General features: G+C 41.9%; 1 protein-coding gene and 1 long non-coding RNA gene across 6 annotated transcripts in view; one reads left to right on the top strand and one right to left on the bottom strand.

The window, feature by feature from the left end:
- Window positions 1-2: 2 nt before the first annotated feature.
- Window positions 3-21,066, top strand: LOC135368394 (heparan-alpha-glucosaminide N-acetyltransferase-like). Of its 2 annotated transcripts, none has more exons than XM_064601614.1 (17): window positions 3-187; window positions 587-704; window positions 2,136-2,257; window positions 2,959-3,062; window positions 4,851-4,920; window positions 6,298-6,346; window positions 7,438-7,541; window positions 7,626-7,733; window positions 9,785-9,936; window positions 11,787-11,896; window positions 14,660-14,763; window positions 15,851-15,977; window positions 16,088-16,174; window positions 16,239-16,313; window positions 18,262-18,332; window positions 18,750-18,862; window positions 18,924-21,066. In XM_064601614.1, the coding sequence occupies exons 2-17, from the start codon at window positions 597-599 to the stop codon at window positions 19,097-19,099; spliced, it is 1,680 nt and encodes a 559-aa protein (XP_064457684.1). In that variant the 5' UTR covers window positions 3-187; window positions 587-596; the 3' UTR covers window positions 19,100-21,066. The 2 variants fall into 2 exon arrangements, with proteins under 2 accessions (XP_064457684.1, XP_064457683.1); XM_064601613.1 differs by having other exon boundaries at window positions 11,763-11,896.
- LOC135368400 (uncharacterized) overlaps window positions 966-21,569 on the bottom strand; it is a 214,934-nt gene continuing 194,330 nt past the window's right edge. For 3 of the 4 annotated variants that reach the window (XR_010414769.1, XR_010414767.1, XR_010414766.1), the window contains 6 exons: window positions 15,841-15,912; window positions 9,523-9,577; window positions 5,171-5,240; window positions 4,963-5,106; window positions 2,993-3,078; window positions 966-1,286 (listed from right to left, as the gene is read on the bottom strand). This is a non-coding gene — a long non-coding RNA (uncharacterized LOC135368400). The remainder of the gene's footprint in view (window positions 1,287-2,992; window positions 3,079-4,962; window positions 5,107-5,170; window positions 5,241-9,522; window positions 9,578-15,840; window positions 15,913-21,569) is intronic. The other variant, XR_010414768.1, reaches the window with a different exon arrangement.

Here is a 21,569-nt window from a genome sequence, read left to right as displayed (position 1 = left end):
AGCCGTAGCCAATAGTGGCTGTCGGAGTCGGATGCCAAAGATGCCGAGCTTGGAAGGAGAGACAAAAGCGTTATATGCAATAAAGTCAGATAGGAGTCAGTGGAATTTCAGCTGAATAAAGCACATGTCTGCAAGAATCCTGTGATCCAGCTTGTTGCCTTTAGGGACGCTTGCGAGCTCTAGCAAGGTACACGACCATTCAACAAACAGTCTGTTTTACGCCGCTGTGCAATCCTAGCAGGTTTTACTCACGTATGCCCTACATAGCGAGTACATCTGGTACCTTTGTACAGCGTTTGAAGTCGTTTTTAAACAATATCTGCGCAGCACCTGCGGGTTATTTCATCAGTGAAGTATTGGGTGTGTTGCATCGCAGGAAGCATACGCATTAGCTGTATTCGCAACCAAAGGTGATAACATTGTTTAGAAACGCATTTGATCCTGGATGCATCTGAAACCTACTACTGGGTTAAATGCAATTTGTCTGCAAGGTCCTTTAGGTTGTGTTCTTTTGAGATAGAGCCTTTGAACTGCGCAGTGGTGAATGACATACGCCTTTTGTTTAAATGTGCCAATGGGCTTGCAGGGACTGCGGAATGAAGAATACGTGCAGTTCACTACTTGTCAATGAAGCTTGCCTGACTGTGGTGTCACAGTACAAGAAACCAGTGAATCTGTTCACCCAATCAGCAGAGTGCTATGAGGTATGTGACATTAAGGGAAGCTTGCTTAAACTGCAGCCCTCTGAGCAATGATGAAAATGATGAAAGAATCAGGTCACTGAAAAGGTTAGCCAGCTGTAGGACTCAGACCCACATCTTCTGGATTAAAATGATGTCAGTTGAAATTTGTTGTTAAAGGAGCAGTGCACGGCTTAGCATTGGTCAAAACATTGCATCATCAAGCAACCCTCAGAAGCCACCACCCAAAATATTTTTCCTAAACAGTGTCTTGTTGCTGCACAATTAATAACTACAATTTAATTTAATTTACAAAAATGCTGTAAAGGAAAAGCTACGAGCTCAGCGACATGATCATGGAGGCCCGGCCTGACCTCCTGGTATGATGTAATCACATCAGTATTACATAGCATCAACATAGCGAGCAGCTGCAAAGTCTCATTTTCCATTGAAAGTTCATCTGCTACAGACACGGTATGGCTTTCCTTGCAGCATGCTCTAGTAGGCTTCTGGTGAGATCCTTGGCTTGATGCTGTATAGGACTTCTTTGCTGGCCCGCTCTGGTGGCTCTCTTGTAACACTTCTGTAGCAACTCTTCTGTGGGATCTGCAAGGGGGTGTATTTACATGCTTCTCCTCAATATTGTGCAATCTCACAAGATTTTTAGGGGGGTCTCCTCCAGATTTTGGGGGGTTTAGGAGGGTCTGGATAAATCACTGCACTTGAGAGCCGTGGCTAATAAGGTTTCAGCAATTCGCAAGACATTCCCCAATTGTCCTTGTTTCTGTGAGCTTGTCGTCACGTCATACCAACACTGAAACTGAATGCAAGCATGTGGTTCGTTGTTTATGTTTGTCTCGAAAACTATGAAGATTTGCTGAACAATAACCTTGTGTATGCTGTCTGCACAGTTGCAGGCAGTGGCTCAGTTAAAATCACATTTTGTGGTGAAAGTACCAGAAGTCTTCCGACTGCAGAGCCAGCAGCATTCGCTTTCTGCCATGTTGAATGCAAGTGCCAAGGACAGCGTATCTGACAACTTCTCAGATAAACAGATTATAATAACAGTTTTGGGCAAATTGTTTCCACTATTCGGCATCTAGGGGCGGATAGCCCGACGTAAAACGAACGGCAGCAGGTTAGTTCTCAGTAATGCAAATGTGCGCGATGCGTTTTGTTGTTAGGTGTGTCACAGTTATGTGAAGTGTGACTGGTGTTTGCAGTGTCTCAAAACTGCATTTTTATGGGTCAGTTTTGTCCTGCCGACTCTTGTGTCATCCTTGGAGTGGCTTGAATGTTGAGACTGACATCTGAATGGTAGAAAGCAAATATATGGAATGAAAAGTTTCGGAAATCACATATCGGGATTTGCTATGGCTGTACTACGCACAGTAGAATGTTTAGCATATGTGGTGTGTAGATACACTGAGTCAAATAAAGTTTCACTATCTGCAGTGCCCACTGGTTCATCGTATCAAGGTTCACCGCGAAGGAAATGTTAGTATTCCTGTGGACACCAAACACCCCGTTCTGTATGAGCTGAGGGGTCATGATGGGAATGTGCTTCCGAACTGCAGGTAGGAGCACAACATAACAGTCACTGATTTCTTTTTGTGCACACTGCGCATAGTATAATATCTTGTGTAGCACTTCATAATCTATTAACTGTATCAGCTTGAGTTTAAGAGTCTGGAATCAGGAATAGGAACATGCAAGTTATCCACAGAAAGGTCACGCACGCAAGCAAAAAAAAAAAAAGAAAAAAAAAGAGACAAGACAAATTGAACAGTATGTATGATCAATGATATATAGTAAATTAAATATTATTATGTCACTTTCCACCCATGGCTCTTATCTCTTGCTAGCCTTATCTTATCTCACGTGTGGGTAGTCAAACTCAAACCTTACATGCAGTACAGGGGCCTACTTTTTGCCTACTTTTTTTCTTGGGGGGGGGGGGGGATTTGCACCCCGCCTCCGTATTCTTGTTCCCCGAAAGTTGTCTTGTTTGCACCCCTCTAGGCAGGCTCAGGGGGCAGTTGCCCCCCTGTAGACGTCGGCCCTTGTTATAGGCTACCGATAGGATAGCAGATTAGCTGGAGCAGTTCACAAGTGGAAAACTTCACTAAATTTGAATGTTTTGGGTGTAACACAGGCTGAGGTGTTCATTTCACCATCAGCCATTTACTAGAACTTATTGCAATGTTGGACGCCATTAGCAACACCTTTGTTGTTGTGTGTACACACGACCGGGTAATAATTTGTTTTGAATTTCCAGCTACGAGGATCATTTCGGTGAGAAAGGATCATACCTTTTGAATATATCGTACGATGGAACCTGTACAAGGGAAGTAACCCAGGATCCGGTGAACATCCACTACCGTAAGTTTTCTTGCTTCTGCAAAACATCGTTACAGAACACGAGTAAATTACGTGCATTGCATTATAGCATTACGTTACATGATACAGCATGCTTTTCTTTTATTTGTTAGATTTTTAATAAATAACCTGCGAGAGCAGCAAAGATGCCATTTGTGCAGGTGGGTCATGCGGCCGGGCGGATGGCCTGTCGGAAAGTGTTTGTAACTACTAGACGACTAATTAGCCAAAATTAATTAACTCATTAATTAATGTTTTCTGTGAAATGCGAGACAGCAGAATTGGAACCAGCCGTTATTCAAGTACATCGTCCTTGTTGAGAAACGGACATACTTTGAGATATAAATTGCCAAATGTTGATACGCAAATGAGCCGAAACCAGGACTACGCACTACTGGAGTGCTGAAAGAGCGACATGCATTCCGCATGAGAGGGCCACATGCGTTGGAGCGATGGTGCCGATTGGAGTAGGCGTTAAACTGTTGGCGAGATAGACCACTCTCCAGCTCAGATAAGGCGAAGGACGTGTCGTCTCTCCGCTCGAGGAGTGCCATAGTTCTGGTTTTGGCTCATTTGCATAGCGAAATTTGGCAATTTATATCTTGAGGTACGTTCGTTGCTCAGCGCGTTTAATAAGGACGAAGGGTTTGAATAATGACTGCCTCTAAATCTGCTATCTTGCATTTCCCAGAACACATCAAATTAGTAAGTTAGTTAATGCATTTTAGCTAATCAGTCATCCAGTAGTTGCATGCACTGTCTTACAGGATGTCCGTCTGGCGGCATAACACGCCCCAACTCCCGCAGCTTTTGTAATAAAAAATCTATTAAAAAATAAAATAAAACACTCTGTATACACGTAAGCTGAGGGATATTATGAAACTCGTGTTCATGTAAGCAGTACAGTCGCCGTCCGATTTTTCGGACTCGGCAGGGATCGCGCTTAAGTCCGAATAATCGAGCAGTCCGAAAAAACGAATTTCGCTTCAAAATAAACTTTACTAAGCCCTAGTAGGCTGGAAAAATTTGTCGATGCTTTCCTAACGCGCTTCCAGCTCTGCCTGATAACATCAGCTTCTATTTCCCGAAGCGACATTTCATCAATGTACACTGTCAGAGGCACCGCCGTCATCAAGTCCGCAAGTCGGTTTCACCTAACGCACGCGTGCGTTAGGTGAAGCTCGCTTTACAGCGCTGTCGCGCGGCTCGCGGGCAGAGAGCACGTGCTGGGCCGTTGGCCAAAAACGAAGACGCAAAAGCGCTACGACAGACCTCTTCTACTCAGAGGAATGGAAAATGAACAATCATCACTGCCTATTTTTTGCTTCAATATTTTAGTTGGTTGATTTCTTTTGATACGAATTTCAGATGATACCAATATTTTCCATCACCCCAAGAGAGAAATTCGTGGGTTGGGCAAACAGAGTCCGAGCGACGGAGCTGCACGGCGTCCGAAATTTTGGACGCTCTTATACATCAACTCTATGGGACCCGCGGCCGTTCCACGAACGAGTCCGAAAAATCGAGCACGTCCGAAAAATCTGGGTCCGAAAAATCGGTCGGCGACTGTATTTGCGCTACCAAAACAATTTAATAATTACACGTTGGTCTAGCGTATCAAAGTAGAATTGAACACACGTTCAGTTAAGTAGTCGCATTGATAAATAGGGCACGACTGTTTGGACAGTTTTGACTGTTGTTTTCTTTTCTTTTTTGTAGACTGAGCTTTTCTGCAGTGACATTCTCCCTAGCTTGTCCACCACAAATTGTTTTTTTTTCTTCTGATTTCAGCTCTGGGAATAGCAGCAGCAGTATTTGTATTGCTCATCATCATCTGGAGATGTATTCGGTTCCTTCGAAGGTAAGACTGACAAGCTATCTGACAGAAAGAACATACATTTACCTACATTGGCGTTATGATTGATAAGCAGAACTTTTGAAGTGCGATTCCAAAGAAGCTTTTCATCGGTAATGGTTTTGGAAACGTGCGCACATAGTCCTGCTCAGCTTCCAGTAACGAGGTCCATCATGAGGTCACTTCGCCAGGCTATTAGATGATTACAGACATTCACTTTATCTAAATACTGTACACCACATGAATGAAAACTTACACGCAGTGGGTTTATTAGCGTGCATGTTGCTCCTCCAATAATGGATTATGAAGTTTTTCCATGTGGTACACTATTATAAAAACAGAATATCGTATCAGTTTGCAAAGCATGTGGGGGAAAAACATTCAATTCAATTCAGTTTACACCAAGATCGGTCTGCAATCTCAAGGCAGAGCAGAACACATTGGAAGTTGAGGAATAGATGCAAGTCATGACTGCACATTGTTTTAGTCCTTATCCTTTAACCCATTCGTGTCCGAAGCCGGCCTCCAGAAAAGCGTGAGCTTTAAATGCACGCCAATAGATAGCGACACTGTCAATGCTCCCTTCGTTTGTTTACTCCTTTTAACGACAGATGGCAGTGTTTTCCAGTATTTGTGGTGGCAGTTTGCATAGGAGTGTGTTTTTTATATGAGAACATGTGTTTGCGGAGAAGCAGGAGTCCAGTGATGAAACATGAGGACCAGTGATGAAACATGAGGACCAGTGATGAAACACTGCAACGATTATTCGAGAGCAACAATTATGAGGATCGTGATGACCCAGAATTTACAAGAGGTGCCGTTTTAGGTGTGCGCGCTTGCATGAAGTTCCTGGGGGTTACCGTGCCGAAACCGGTCTGGCAGCCGTCTTCTTCTTTACAGCAGCTTACGTCGTCATGGAAACAGAAAAGAATGCGCTTCCTTTCTCAAACATAAGACATCATTCCGAAAACCGTCGAGGCAGTTAAGAGCTGAGAGCGATGGAGGCGTTTTCTCAGCGCGCAACCTTTGGATTGCGGTAGCTTTGTAACGTGGGATCGCAGAGACATAGCGTTTTGATGTGCATGTTCGGTACACATGTATCGGTCAATATGTACCAGGTGATTTCTTCAAAAATTTGGAAGTGGTTTGAGAACCTCTTTAAGTGATGGTGGTCCAGCTTCGGTTTTTTGAAATGGCACACTGCGGTGTAAACCATGCCGAGCAAAACAACACTTATGTACTCCTTTTTTCTTTTTGAAACACCAAAATGAACCCTCAGAGGTTTCTCAATACTATGCTATTTTCTTTGCCTCTAGTTGCAAAACGTGCAAATACCACGAGGAATAATTCAAATTTCAGGGGACAATTTGTTTATTATTACAGGAGACACTTTTTCTTGAGGACACTGAGCAGCTATTCCTTTGAATCTCAGGTAAGTGTGTTATTTCTTGCTTGTTTGGCCTTTTTTTGTGAGCATAGAATTTTTTAAAGGTGTGAAGAACAGAGGCACTGCATATGGGGTTTTTACATTATGCATACTGCATACATGCCGCAGGTCACCTGTGCTTATTGTTCTTTCTCAGGAGCTCATTTTATTTGTCACAAAATATGTCATGCAGCCAAAAACAAAAAATATTAGAGCTGTGCGAATATTCGAAATTTCCAGTATGAAACGAACATCTCATGCTATTCCAATGCTGTTTGCAACTTATTTTCTGAATTCGAAATTTTCAAATATTTTTCTAATATTTGTCTGATATAATCTAATCTAATATAATACGTAATATTTTTCTAGGAGCGAGGTATCGCTATCAGCATTCTGCAAGTGGGCTTTGCCTTATTGCCTTTGCCTTATTACAGAGTTAGGTGAAGTCCACTTGACACAGCCATTGTCCTGGTGTGTGCCTCTGTTCTGCAAGTCAGTTTCACTTCATCACACTCGAGTGTTTGGTGAAGCCCACTTTACTCTGTTTACAATATTCTGTCGCTAAAGTCTACAACTTCTGTGAGCTCACGGTCAACACTGTACCCAACTTTCCGAGTGAAGTTCAGTAACAGATGCAAACATGTGTAGTTTCTAAAAAAAGTACAGGAAATTCACAGTGTAAACATAGAAATGAGGAGATGCGTACAAAGCAGGCTGCATGGAACATGTTGACCAACACTCAATGCAGTTCGTCTCACTAATGCAGTCTACCATACACAACACAGATTGGGTACCCTTCTCTCACGATATGTTATGCTGGGGGAAAAGTCACAAAAGTTTGGAGCAGAACATCATCAAATGAGCACACCACCACAAAATATTTCACCATGAGGCATTCAAAATTATTTGAATTGGGCCTTTTCTGGTTATTAAAATTCGATTCGCAGTGCAAGTGAAATTTTCTTAAACTATTCGAAATGGAAATTTTGCTATTTGCACAGCTCTAAAAAAAGTATGGGGGGGGGAGGTGGCACCTCACCGCTCCTTTAACGTTGTTTTCTGTCGTTTTCATACAAGCCCAAACCTTCCTCTTGCAGCAAGTCATCTTGGGTCCTGCAACAATTGGTGATGCAGCAAGCCCTGTCCAGCAGGCGCCATCTCCTGTCAGGAAACGGCTGCGCTCCCTGGATACTTTGAGAGGGTACATTTTGTTTCAACCCACGGTGTTGGCATCCAGCTGTGCACCTACTACACACTATATTACTTGTCTATTCTAAACTTTCAGGCTGTCCATTGTATTGATGATATTTGTGAACTATGGTGGAGGCAAGTACTGGTTCTTTCACCATGCTCCCTGGAATGGCCTCACAGTTGCCGACCTCGTCTTTCCATGGTGAGCATTGAATTGTGGAAGCTTATGCGCAGACGCATCGTTACATGAAAACAACAGCCTTGGGCTTTGGCAACAAACGGAGAAAAACGTAACATGTATGAGAGCTTTTTCTTTTCGCTGTGGTTGCTACCCAAGCTCATGCTGTTGCTTTCATGGATCTTATCCACCAGCTTGCCTGCGTCTATGCCATCTTATCAGTAGGGCAGACTTTTTCGGGTTTTATTTTTGGCCAAATTTGGGGGGTAAATATCGGGTGATATTTTTCATTCGAAAATTCGAGTGTATTTGGGTTAAATCCCGTTACGGCATATTCTGTCGTCAGGAATTTGGGTGTATTCGGGTGATTCCCGAATGATGGCCTTTAACGTACCACGAAATAAAAAAAAAAAAAGTCAGGCCCTACTTGTCAGACGCGTTGTTCACGTTTTGTAGGGCTGCGTGAACAGTCATTTCAAAAACCGAAGCGAGCACTAAGCGGATAGTCTCGCAATCGAAGCAAATAGTCTAGGACTACAGCAAGCAACAACTGTAGCAAGAACTACAGCGAACACAAAGCGAATAATTACATAATCGAACGGAAGATACTATAAAGAGGAACAGTGAAAGCAAAGCGTAAATAGGGCCTTCTGTTTTCGGGCTTCATGTTTTTTTTTTAATTGGAGGGGGTGGGGGGGTAAAATCAGGTTTTATTTCAGGAGCTCTAAAACGATAAAATCAGAGATATCAGTTGGAAAAGTAGATTTTCAGGAGCAGGATTTAAAAAATGCTCCTCGCATTTTAGATTAACGTAAGATACGGAACAGCTGTGCTGAATGTCCAATGCTTAATGTTTTCCAGTGCCTGTATTGGTGGCTAAATTGGCACTTTGCCATGTTCATTTTTGTTTTGTTTTTTGCAAGTTTCTTTTCTAAGTGATGATGATGCAAATTGGAGGGGGGGGGTAAAAATAGGTTTTACTGGGTTTTGCACTAAATCACAGGGCCCTAAGTATAAACAAATAGCCACCAGATGCACCTAGAGGTGGTTCACAATTGTGCTTGTGGTACTTGATGGTGTAGAACACTGCCACACTTGGAAGTGCCTTCATTTCATCGAAATAATTCTCAAACCTTCACTGCATCCCGCAGAAAAGGCATGAGTGGATTCTTGTATGGCGCGGCGCACCAGGGGACGTTCACCACACACTAACTGCTGCGAAACCCCCATAACCAGTAAAGACGAAAGCCTGAAAAAACACACGAAGGAAACATGCTGTCTTGCAGGGTGAAGGGGACACATCCATGTTGTAGGCTTAAGGAAGGCTTGCCACGTGAGGAAAGCTCAATGTGCTAGGTATCGCGGATGGATGCGTAATATGTTTGTGCAGATGAATACATGTGGATCTTGCCGCTTGCATCGATCCCGTCGTATGACTGTGTGTATGAGTGAGAAAAATGTAAGAGTGAAAGGGGGATGAGAGAGAGAGAGAGTGGTTGATGTGTCCCTTCAGATGACGTGCCCTTGGAAGTCGCTGGGGAGGTGTGTTAGCTTAGCTCAATTGGTAGAGGCCTGGACTGGTAATCCAGAAGATGTGTGGTTCGAGTCCTACAGCTGGCTAACCTTTTCAATGAGGAGAGGATAGAGAGGTAGCAAGCGAGCTGGTGGTATAGATCCATAACTTAAAAACCTGAGACTAGAAGTCGTCGAGACTAGGTCCTGTGTTGTCGTTTTTTTGTCCCCTAGTCTCGGGTTTTTAAGTTATGGATCTTTTCAGTGACTTCCATCTTTCTTCGTATGAAGCATCACTCACCTTGTTGTATACCTTGTGTTGTAACGGCTTCGGGCTTATGAGTGCGGCTTCGGAACTGTTCGGATATACATATACAGTCAGAAATAAGAATTCGATTCAGTTGAGATTCTGAATCTACAGAATTTAATACTACTTGATTAGAAATTTGTGCTGAGTGCAAAATTATTCGCTTTGGTAGTCAAAATATCTGAATATATTCACCGAGCTCTAAAAATTTGGCATGTGAAATCTCTCTGACCATCAACCTGTTCTTTGTTCTCAGGTTCATGTGGATCATGGGTACTTCTATGGCTATGTCTGTACGTTCACTGCTGCGTAAGGGTGTGACGAAACGTCGGATCTTCCGGAAAATCATGAAGCGCTCCTTAATTCTCTTTGGGCTTGGCTTAATCCTCAACACTATGGGCACTGATGGTATGATATATTCTAAATACCCTCCATAAATTATACATGGTCGATGTCATATTTACCAAAATGCAGGTTGGAATATGTCAGGGATTTCTTGTATATCCAGACAGTGTAATTCCTGCACATTCTGTCACCTCCCAAAATTATAGGAGTTTTCTAGACGATGGGATGCACAAATTACAATGGCTCCAGTGTGCTGTGCAGCACTCTCACGTACGGTACATAACAGCAAGGTGCAAATTGTCTTGTGGAACTAACCACTCGACAACCCAACTCAGCTCATGTCCGTGGAAAGCAATTGCTTGTTCCCTTATCTTGTTATTATAATAATAATAATAATAGTAGTAATAATAATAACAAAAGAAAACATAACTGCTGCTGCTGACGCCGGGCTCGGTGACACAAGCCTCCGGGCTTAGGCGAGCCCGCATACAGATGTATGATTTTTAATAATTAATATCAAATTGTCAAAAAAATAAAAAATAAAAATAATTTTGATATTAATAATTTATTTATTAATTATTATTATTATTTCATTTATTAATTCTTCTCTCACTAAATACATAACATTACATAAGCGGGCCCGCCTAAGTCCGAGGGGCTTGTGACACAGGGCCTGGTGTCAGCAGCGGTTACCTACAGCATGAAAATTATGATACATGACATTGTTGTATGTCCACATAAAGTACACGAAACCGGCACGATTAACCTCAGAGCAATCCAGATCATCAGGAGCGAGACAAATTAAATTAAAGCATCCGGCACTGTCTTCAGACACAGGAAACAAACTTCACTAAGGCTACCTGCAATAGAGATTTCTTAAATCTGCTTTCAAGTCTCGCTTGCATTGGGTGGTGAAAATTTCCTCCGGCAGCTTGTTAAAAATAAAAGGAACATAGTAAGAACGACAATAACTGCCATAATGGGTGAATGTTAACGGCTCAATATATCGGGGAGGTGGCTTCCTAAGAAGACGCCTGGTGGGGCTGCGACCAGAAATAGTTCAATACAACAGTATATCTGAAAAGGTTTTCAAAATGAGGAAGTTGTACATATACAAAAAGATCCGTCACATACTGTGCAGGAGTACTGTAGACAATGCCCTTCAGACAGTTTTTTAAGATTTTACATTTCCAAGTCTCGCTGCAATGTCCAAATATGGTCACACCATATCGAATGATGCTATACCCTAAACTTTCTACAATAGTTAATAATAATAATAATAATAATAATAATGTTGGAATATGTCATACGTATTGGTATTAATATATACGTATAATAATAATAATAATAATTTAGTTTTCATCACACATAATCCACATCTTTATGGAGATGCCTGTGGTCTGTCACTAGTCATTTGTAAAAGCAGTTAATAGCTGGGAATGCAGTCTGCTGAGCTTTTTCTGTCAACTCAGAATACTGTTCATACGGTTTTCTGGTCCTTTGAATGCTAGGTGTAATGGTCAGCATGGGTTCTTCATTCTGAAGAAGTAATTTAAATGAATAAAATGGGATCTGTGCAGTCGAGCTGAGGACAACAACTATATACACTAATAAAACGCGTAGCATAGTCACATATACAACACAATCGACTTCTGTGTTTTCAGTGTGCCCACACCCGGGCTTTATTAACATGGAGCAATGCAGTCTGACCTGAAGCTCCTGACATGAGGAGTAAATACAGATTGGGTTGGTGGCCCATGGTGTTTATTTGGAATCTATTTGCATTGAGGCAGTCCTGGTTTAATCCATAGATTTCACTACTCTTCTAGATACCAGGGCCTTGAAATTCTGTCTGCCTACTTTGCGGTTCCTTTAAAGTCCTTGTGTAGATGTTGCTTTTGTTGTTTTTCTAGGGGACCTGCGTCATATAAGAATACCAGGAGTCTTGCAGCGCTTTGGCATTGCATATTTTGTCACTTGCTCAGTTCACCTCCTACGAGCAAAGCGCCAAGATGATGATAGGGTTCGTTGATGCTTTAATTTAGGCATGCATAAACAGCAATTTTTCTGAAATATATCAAATATTTAATAAAAAATACATCAAAATATTCCAAAACGTCTTGATGGGTTGACGTGTTGTTTGTGCAACTTTGCTCCGCCTACTGGGCCAGTCTCGTACAGTCAGACTGATCCCGAAACCAAATAGAAATTTGAATAAATGAATGCTACGTATACATGCCAAGTACGAATTTTAATGGAAGAGTAATTAGGGCCTTGTGGTTTATGGTTACACCCAGTAAAACATTTTTCTAACCCCCTGATTTGCATCATTATCGTTTGGGGTAAAAATCTAAAAAAAAACTAATTTGGCAAAGTACCAATTCAGCCACTGATATGGGCACTGGAGAACGCTAAGCACCATGCATTCAGCATGGTCGTTCAGCATCTTGTGTTCATCTAAAATGCGAGAAGTGCTCTTTATTTATTTTCCACACGATTTTCAAAACACATAAAACTAAAAAGCACGAGGCCCTAAGCATAATCTGCCTCACTGGTGAATATTGGAGCAAGTCCATGTGAATGTAAAATGTAATATCATGTTGGAGCACATAGTAGCAATATGATTGACATCTTTAAAGTGGGCACCAAAGTGCAAAACTCATGGAATGAAAGAGGCCATCACCTTGACACAAGCACAAAAGGAACAGGATTCATCGGTTGCGCCGTTGATTATTTATGAGGAAAGGAAACCGCAATTTACGCTTCCCTTCTTCCGCTCCTTCTCAAGAGGTGTGACAGTGTAGAGAGGCCTTGGATTGGTCTCCTGAAGCAATCTCTCGAGATGATTGGACAAATCGTTTGAGGAGACCAATGAGAGCCCACCCCCAATTCATTCAGTCTTCTTGGGAAGGAGAGGAGGAGGGAAAGTGTAAATTGCTTTTTCTTTTGCTCAAGTCATGAATGGCGAAACGGGTGAATCCCATTCCTTTTGTGTTGGTGTTAAAGTAACACGATATCTTCCACTCTCTTTTGTTTGTGCCCCGTGAATACAGGCATAATAGCAGTGTTTTAAATATAGTGTTCAGTCGCATACTTTGGCATATTGGCAGTGGGCGGAAGCTGTTACAGTAGAATCTCGATGATACGAATCTCACGGGGTAGCAGAAAAAAATTCGTATCAAAAGAATTAAACAAAAATAAAAATTGAGGCAAGAAAATAGACAGTGACTGTTCACGTTTCATTATTGTCAGTGAAAGAGGTAGGTCGTAACGCTTTTGTGTCCTCGTTTTTGTCCAATGCTGCCGAAATTCGTGAGATGATTCAAAAGGCCCAGCACGTGCTTTCCACCCGCGAGTCGCGCGACAGTGTTCTAAAGCGAGCTTCTCCTACAGCACGCAGGCGTTAGGTGAAGCAGACTTGCGGAATGGTGACGCGTGTTGTTGCCGTTATTTCAGGGCTGGCGATGGGGGGAAGTAAGGCGACCGCTTTAGGCCCCGCGCACGAAACCCTCAACCAGGGATTACTTTTTTTTTAAACTATCAAGTATGTACTTACTCGTGTGAAACAGGCCCCGCGAGGGGCTTTTGCGTCAGGGCATGCACACCCCTAGCACCGGCCCTGCGTTAGTTGTCCTGATTCTGATATGTTCCCTCCATGTGTTCTGGTCGCTCTTTTCCTAAACCAGTGCGACGTCACACAGCTTCGGGGTTTATTGTTGCAAGGGGGTAAAAAGGTCAAAACAGAGAGAAGAGATGCAGTCCCTTTGATCTTATCTCCTCCACCGCCAAAGGGAGAGTCATTGCTCGTATTGTGCAACATGACGTAAGGGAGTTTGTGGTGAGGATGGTGAAGATCCAAGGTCTCCCCTCCCTCCTCAAAAGGAGCAGCAGCATGACTCGCGCGTTCTCGCGTCATGGGGGAAGGAGTTCTGTCCCATCCTCAGCTCGTTGGTATCACCCATAAGGGCAAGATAACGCGTTCGTATCACCCGAACTATAATACATGGGAAGAATAGTCATTCCGGCTGGGACCAGAGAAGAATTCGTATCGTCCCGAAATTCGTATCATCGAGATTCTACTGTATCATTGCAATCATGGCATCATAAATGCCCAATGTCCACGATTTAACTTAGTGGGCTCAAACGTCTGCAGAATTTTGGCTATTATCATAGATTGAGAAGTTACTCATCAAAAAGAACTCGTTACCGTCAAAAAGTTACCGTGTGAAAAATGTAACTAAGTTAATAACGAAGTTCTTCAGCCTGAAATGTAACTCGCAGTTACTGAGTTAGTTAAAAAAAAGAACGAGTTACGTCCAAGTTACTTCGAACACAAGATAGCATTAAGCAGGTGCAGCGCGCGGGAGCAGTTGAGTTAGACCTTGAGTTGCCTGCGAAGGAGTGCGACACACTTAAAGCGTTTTCGTTTATGTTTAACAATAGATCTTTCCCTGTTTGTAAACAAATGACGTCATAGTGTTTGACAGCGCCACAAATTTGGTAGAGTTGAACAACGCTCGAAGCTAGAAGTGCGAATTAAAAGTAATTTGGAACTTAACTGACTTTGGCAAAGTTACCTGAAAAAGTAACGCGTTCCTCTGAAAGTTACCACGGCGCAAAAGTAACGAGTTAGGTTACAAGTTAACAAAGAAAGGAACTTAGTTACGGTAACGAGTTACCTCGAACTCTGGCTGTTATTGAGGTAACTTTCCATACCCTGCATTTAGCACAGTGTGCGTAATTTATTAGAAATTTTTACAAGTGTGTAATGTGTTTGGTGTCACAGGGTGGTGACATCCTTCCTTACTGGCCTGAGTGGTTGGTGATGGTGCCACTTCTTGCTCTCCATGTATGCCTTACCTTCCTGCTTCATGTACCTGGCTGTGGCAGGTATGCAGCACATACGGGGTCTGACTTGTTCAGGTTAAACCAGATTCCTCCAGATTATTTCCTCCCGAAATCAGTTTAGGACCAATTAGGGACCCGATTTCTCTCTGAATTCCAACCACGTTCTATCACGTAATGCATGCCCTGTTTAGTAGCAGTTCGCACACCCGATAGATGTAAATATTATGTCAGTGCAACAATAAACTATGCGAAGTTCATTTGGTGCTACAACATGGGGTGCTTGTTGCTATAAATCGCGAGGACTGTATGTTTGACCAGTATTCCAACCACAGGTGGCTCGCTGGATAGAAAGGAAAAAATAGCCCTATAACATCTGAATGTATCAGTAGCACCCACTTTCACCTCAAATTGTACTACGTATTTTAAAGTAGCACCCAATTTTTCTCCCTGAATAAGGGAAAGGCATTTAAGCTGAAAAAGTCAGACTCTAAGTATATACAGTCATTGATGTATATGTTCTTTGCAAGTGCATTGATGCCACCTTGTCGTAAGGAACATGTTTTAACTGCCCCATTTTTGTGTTTATTTGGAGGTCACAACCTAAGATAGTTCTTAGCTTGCAATCACAGTTTCCAGTCTTAGGTATATGTTTCAGTTTATCAGAGTATTGCACAATCCTAGGCATCATAGCATCGTCAAAACTTACTTGAAGAATGATTTCAGCATACAAACAGTTCTGAAGCTCTGTGTGGAAGCTGCTTTATTGCCCAATGCAAAAGTGGTATTCTCTTTCACTAGCAGTAGCCTACTTCGGATGTAATGTAACTTCGGACATGTAATGAAGTATAAACATCATTACATGTTTATACTTCGGATCTGAGATCCGAAGTTATAGTGACAAAAAAAGTTGAAGTACTCAAGTATTTCACAATAGATGGCCACAGCCAACAAAAAGTAACTCCAAGCGCAGACAGAACGGAAACTGAGAAGCGGTTAGTTCAGTGGTCCCTACAAATTCAACACAACTCTAGTATACACGATTAAGTTAAGCTTAAGATCCTTGAACACTAAAGTGACATATAGGCATCACTCTGAGGCTGGTTCTTAAAGATTACGCACCTGCTTTCAGTGGCTATCTTGGTCCCGGGGGCTTGGCAAGGAACGAAACGTTCTACAACTGCACCGGAGGAGCTGCAGGATATATAGACAGGATAATCTTGTCAGAAAACCACCTGTACCAACATAGTGAAGCTAAGGTAATAAAGTTTTTTACTTCTTGCTCACCGTATTCTTTTTACATGTTTATTTTTTTATCATACTGCTGTATTAAATTGCTACATCCTGCTCTCCTTTCTGCTTTTTCTAGAAATTGTATCATTCCCCACTTCCTTATGATCCCGAGGGAATCCTGGGGTGCCTGACTTCGATATTTTTGGTATTTCTCGGTCTCCAGGTGAGTTAAATCTCGTACAGCTAGGTGAAAGTGCCAGTGATACCACTCGGTAATCTGTGTGCAGGCTGGCAAGATCCTCATCACATACCCAAATTGGAAGCCCAGAGTTGCACGATGGTGTGCGTGGGGACTACTTTGTGTGAGTTCTCATTTGGCATATGATTTGTGTTGATATACAGGGTGGGTGCTCTAGAAGGCCAGTCACATTTTCGTGCATGGCGTGATACTTCCTTGACCGATACCTCGTTGACGCACGTACTTCCGCTGCCTCAGAGAAAGGAGAATTTATGCCAGTAAAGAATTTATGCCAGAGAAACCTACAAAAAAATTGTGGTTACGAAGCACTGTCTAACAAAATAAATACGACCACACAAATTTTCGTCTCAATCCATCGGTATAGCGCATAGGAAATGCACGAAGACGAAAGTTTGCGTGGTCGTATTAATTTTTTTACACCGTGCACCCGCCCTGTATATTACAGATAAAATTTGGGGTTCAATAGAATGCATTAGGTATGCCGTGTAGACAGTATTTTAGGGATGCAAGAAATCCGAGTCCTTCCTCCCTCTACTTTGGACAATGTGATTCAGAAAAAAAAACGCTTGTGTATGTCCATAAAAAGTCGCGAATCTCTGTCACGTCTCTGTCACGAGATGCAGGAATTTTGCTTGATTCATTGGCCTTTCAAAATTTAGCAAAAAAATTTAGTAAACTCAGCATTCTGTAGTTTGTGACAATGGCACAGAGAGTTTATGCATCGACGTGCCATGATCAAGCCAAATACCCAAGTGACTTGGATAGGTAATGCTATATCAGCATTTGGCAGACGAAAAGAAGCAAAAGTGGTGATGTAAATAACTGATCATGTTGTACCACTTTGTGATCATCTTGTGTGATAATGGTGGTCTGTAACAGAAGCTGCATGCTCCTCAGATTTGAGCATTTCTTGCTTGGTTGGGATCGACCACCTACCCATATTTTGGAAAGCCGATCATTGAAAATGATAGAAAAATAGGAGGAGGCCCTTGGGGGAAAGAATAAGTAGCTTGATATATCAGTTGTAAAAGCAGCCTTTTTCTCTTCTTTCTAGGGGTGTGCGAATCCGAATATTTTAAGTCGAATCGAATACCGAATTGAATGGAGGAAAAAATTCCGAATACCGAATCGAATATCGAATATTCGTGCAAAATTTACAATATGTGACTTTCGCACTTAAAGTTTCCATTTTGTAGCCCATGGCTTCAGTGCAATTTTTCTGGCATTAACTGTCACAAGAGAGACATGCAATTCTTCTGCTAAAAGCCCCTACTCTTTAATTTTACATGTGAGCCTACACTTACTGGAGTACTGGAGTAGTTACCTTCATTTCAAAATTTTATGTCAGGCAGTAGCATGTTATACGGGTGAGGTTGTAATTGTTTCAGACAACCACAGGCCATTTGTGAAACAAACGAATTGGCATCCTGCCTCAGCTTTGCCATGAACACCCTTTAGTTTCTCTGCACTCGCCCTAGAAAGTTGCGCTACTGAAATTTTAGACGTAAAGGGCATCTTTAAGACCCCCTTCTTGTTCGTGAGATGTAGTCATTATTCAAGAGTCCTAACTTTTTAAAGGCAACCTCACAGACATCAAATCAAAGTCCCTCGTCGGCACCGCTAAACTGCATGTGGGAGGGGCGCCACCCCTTCCACAGACGATGTCTACAAAACTAACCTTGGATAACTTTATCTTAAACTAAACACTGTTCCTCCTGTGTTGGTCCTGCAGCAAGGGCAATTTCGTAAAGGAGGCTTCACCCCATGCACGGAAGCATCAGGTGAAGCCCACTTTCAGGTTGCGTCGTTCATATTCGTGGAATAGTCGAATATTCGAAAACTCGAATATTGGATATTCGATTCGCGAATCGAATAGTTCGAGCGTTTGATATTCGATTCGAATTCGAAAACTCGAATATTCGCACACCCCTACTTCTTTCTTTTTCTTTCTTTCTTGTTTATGTGGTAAAAATATTTTGTTCGTCTACTGAGGTTGCAAACATGCTTGACTGAAAGGGTGCCTGTCTGCACTTGTAATCCATTTTTTGCAGGGCATTGCTGCTGGATGGCTCTGTAACTTTTCAAAGGAAGACGGTTTGATTCCTATCAACAAAAACTTGTGGTGAGAATCAACTTTTGAACTCCGTTCGCTGCCAGAGAAGCGGTCAATAGATGAACTCTGAGCTCTTATGAGGTATTGATTAACTTCAAAACACAACACATACAGTACAACAGAGTTTTTCAGAAATCAGGGCTTCATCAGGGCATGGTCGCTTTTATGTCTCACTGTTCTCCACCAACAACATGGTTGAGTTGGCAGCATTAAATCTGTATTAAATTTATTAAATTTGGTATTATCCAGAAAGATACTAGTATGTGTTCAATTATTACTTGACTTGAACCAAAATTTTACTATCCACGTAGCCTTAATGTATTGTGGTGTCACAATTCCTAGGCACTGTGCAGCTAAGTATATTTACTTCTGTCAGGTTTTTCTCATCGTCGATAAGATAGCACATTCCACACATATTGTTTCCAGGTCCGTCTCTTTCATCCTTGCCATGTCTGGGACTGCTTATCTCCTCCTGAGTTTGCTGTATATAACAATAGATGTCGAACAGTGGTGGTCAGGTGCTCCTTTCTTCTATCCTGGTAAGTTGGAGTTTTTGCTTATCAGTTATCTCTAGATAATGTTTTTTTCTCTATCTTCTAGGTATGAACCCCATTCTACTGTATGTTGGCCACGAGCTTACGCATGGTCTCTTCCCCTGGTTCTGGCTCTGCTCCGAAACACATTACTGTTACCTATTCATGAACCTGTGGGCCACAAGCCTGTGGGTGATAATTGCCTTTGTACTGTATCGTAAGGGTTTCTTCCTCTCAATTTGATCAACATGTAATTGAAGAGTATTTAACTCTGTTGCATCTTTTGAGATTGGATATGCAACACCCAATGTAGCCCCTACTGTAGGTTCCCTGGTACAGACTAGCATGTCGACAGTGACCTCGTGGTTCAACAAAATGCTGTATGTATGGCGAAGTAAGGGATGTTGCCTGTAGCTATAACCAAGGAAAGGGTGACAATAAAGATTTAGGTTGTGCGTAATTTGAAGCTAAATGCCTCTCTTGGTACTCAAGTCCATACCGCTTCAACATTCATGTTATCAACATGTTGTCAACCATGTTATCAGCATCATGGCTATCTTTCAACAGTGCTCGTCATGCACAAGAGCTCAATTACGATGACAGTAGCCAGACCTGTTATTGGGTGGCCACCAAACCATACAGGCTGTTTTACCATCAAGATACTGATGGCACAGTTCGGTAGGAGCACACGTACTTGTCTGATATGTTGCATCACAAGCCATCTCCATGCACTCCTCCCACAAAACGTATGCACCTGTGTACCAGGAAGGGCACTGATTTTGAACGATAGGCAATTTCCCTAATGGCCTAACATTAGGGAAGTTGCCTATTATTCAAAATGCATAACTCTATCTAAGATGGCGTAAAGCAGGTTGTGTTATCAGCTCTGTTGCAGTAAAAGATAGATAATGGGCTACGTCTAGGATTCAGACTTTTTGGGGTCTTCATTTGGCAAAACTCTGAGGGGGGGGAGGGTGTTACTAGAGTTTCAATTTCTAGAGAATTTTGCATTTTTGGAGGTTTCAAAGAATTGAACTTCTGAAAAACTTCAAATTTTCCCGATATTTAAAAGTCCGGTAAACACCCCACTGCCCGAGTCGAAACCTTAGCTCAGCATACAGCTGTGTTAGCAAGGGGGCTGCAGAGTTGTGGTTGCTCATACAAACAATATCAGTTCCCTCATGGTTTTAGGTCAACCTGGACCTCTTGGCATCCTTTTAAGATACACTGGAAAGGTAGACCTACTTTTGAATCGATTTTGCATTCACAGTTAGTTAACACTGAGTTATAGTATAGTCAGTAATAGGCACTGCTCCTAAAAAGAGCAATGCCCTTCGTAGAGTTGGCATCTCTAGACTATCAGATAATAGTATAATACGAAGTATGTGCCATAGGTTGTGACAGCAAAACAGCAAAATCTCTGTTGCTGTTAATCAATGAGCGTCACGAAAATAAGTGTAATAAAGGAGCAGAGCGACTGCTTAGATTCTACATTCCATTTATTGTACAGACATACTGGTTATGGGTAAGATGTGTGCTTTCTGATTTATTACGTCTATGCAGCATTTACTCAGTGAGCCTAGCCCTTTGGCTGTGAACAAATGAGTCTTTAAATGCACAATGAGCAAATCAACTTACGGCTTGGTATTACTCATTCCTCTGTGTTTTGCAGTGGTCGAGTGCTCCATACTCTATACTCTTGTGTAAAATGTGCTGCATATGGCGATATACATAAGTTTTCTGTTAGGTTATCTAAGTTTTGTGACACAAAGATTCTACCTGGATTCGGTGGTGTTGCTTCATGTCTATGTTGTGAGTGTTCTGCTAATTCTGCATCGTGAATATATAGAAAAAAATGGACAGCAGAATAGCCTAGGTCTGAGCCAGCGTTTTGAAAGACATCTTTGCCATTTTGTACCCATAACTTTCAGTACGTTATGACTCTGAGTACCATGTTGCTTCATCGTCTCCATTATGGGTTTGTATTTGTTTTTTTTGTTTTTTTTCAATCTAACTATAAAAAAGTTATTGTATGCATCATGCACTAACATACTGAAGCCATATCTGTACGCCTCAAAGTATTGCTACACATTTATGTACTCACTGATAGTTTACTTTTTTCTGTTTCTACACTGTACTCTTTTTCACTGACATTAGGCAAGACTTTGTAAGTGAATATTGACAATATATCTGAGAGATTTGATTCCTAAGTGCTCATGCCTGTTCCTCACAGAATTGTGTCAATACCAAGTGCAAACACTTCCAGTGGCTAATACTAGCTGGAATAATCCATCTTCGCCAGGAATGTTTTGCCCATGTTCATTTGTTAATGGGGTCCGTTACATAACGTGGTTCACATAACATGAAAAGAAAAAAGCGTATTAAAAAACCTACTTGTCTGAACACTATGGGGTAAGAGTTATCTTGGGGGAGATTTTGCCATGACTTCTGAGCAGTTTTATCAAATTTAATTTGCAGAACTTTAATTTTCCCAGCCAAGGTGACATCTTTCTTTTTTTTTTTTTTTACGGGAACAAAGCGCATGCTGGATTCACCCCATTCTACTGCAACATACATAAACTACTACAGTGGTAATAGCCGGGAGAAAAGAATTGCGAAAACCGTCGTTTAGAGGCGTGAATAGACCTCCCCCTGCTTGTAAATGAATGACGTCATAGTGTTTGGCAGCGCCACCAATTTGGTAGAGTTGCAC

Source organism: Ornithodoros turicata, chromosome 9 (genome assembly GCF_037126465.1).
Source record: "Ornithodoros turicata isolate Travis chromosome 9, ASM3712646v1, whole genome shotgun sequence".
Lineage (NCBI taxonomy): Eukaryota > Metazoa > Arthropoda > Arachnida > Ixodida > Argasidae > Ornithodoros > Ornithodoros turicata.
Note: the sequence above shows the minus strand (reverse complement) of the source record. Positions and strands in the feature narration are given on the sequence as shown.

Excerpts from the sequence above, each read along its gene's own strand:
- LOC135368394 (XM_064601613.1), top strand. The coding sequence starts at position 597 with ATGAAGAATACGTGCAGTTCACTACTTGTCAATGAAGCTTGCCTGACT. Across the intron at positions 7,542-7,625 it reads TCCCTGGATACTTTGAGAGG|GCTGTCCATTGTATTGATGA; the intron begins GTACATTTTGTT and ends CTAAACTTTCAG. Across the intron at positions 9,937-11,762 it reads CAACACTATGGGCACTGATG|ATGTTGCTTTTGTTGTTTTT; the intron begins GTATGATATATT and ends GTCCTTGTGTAG.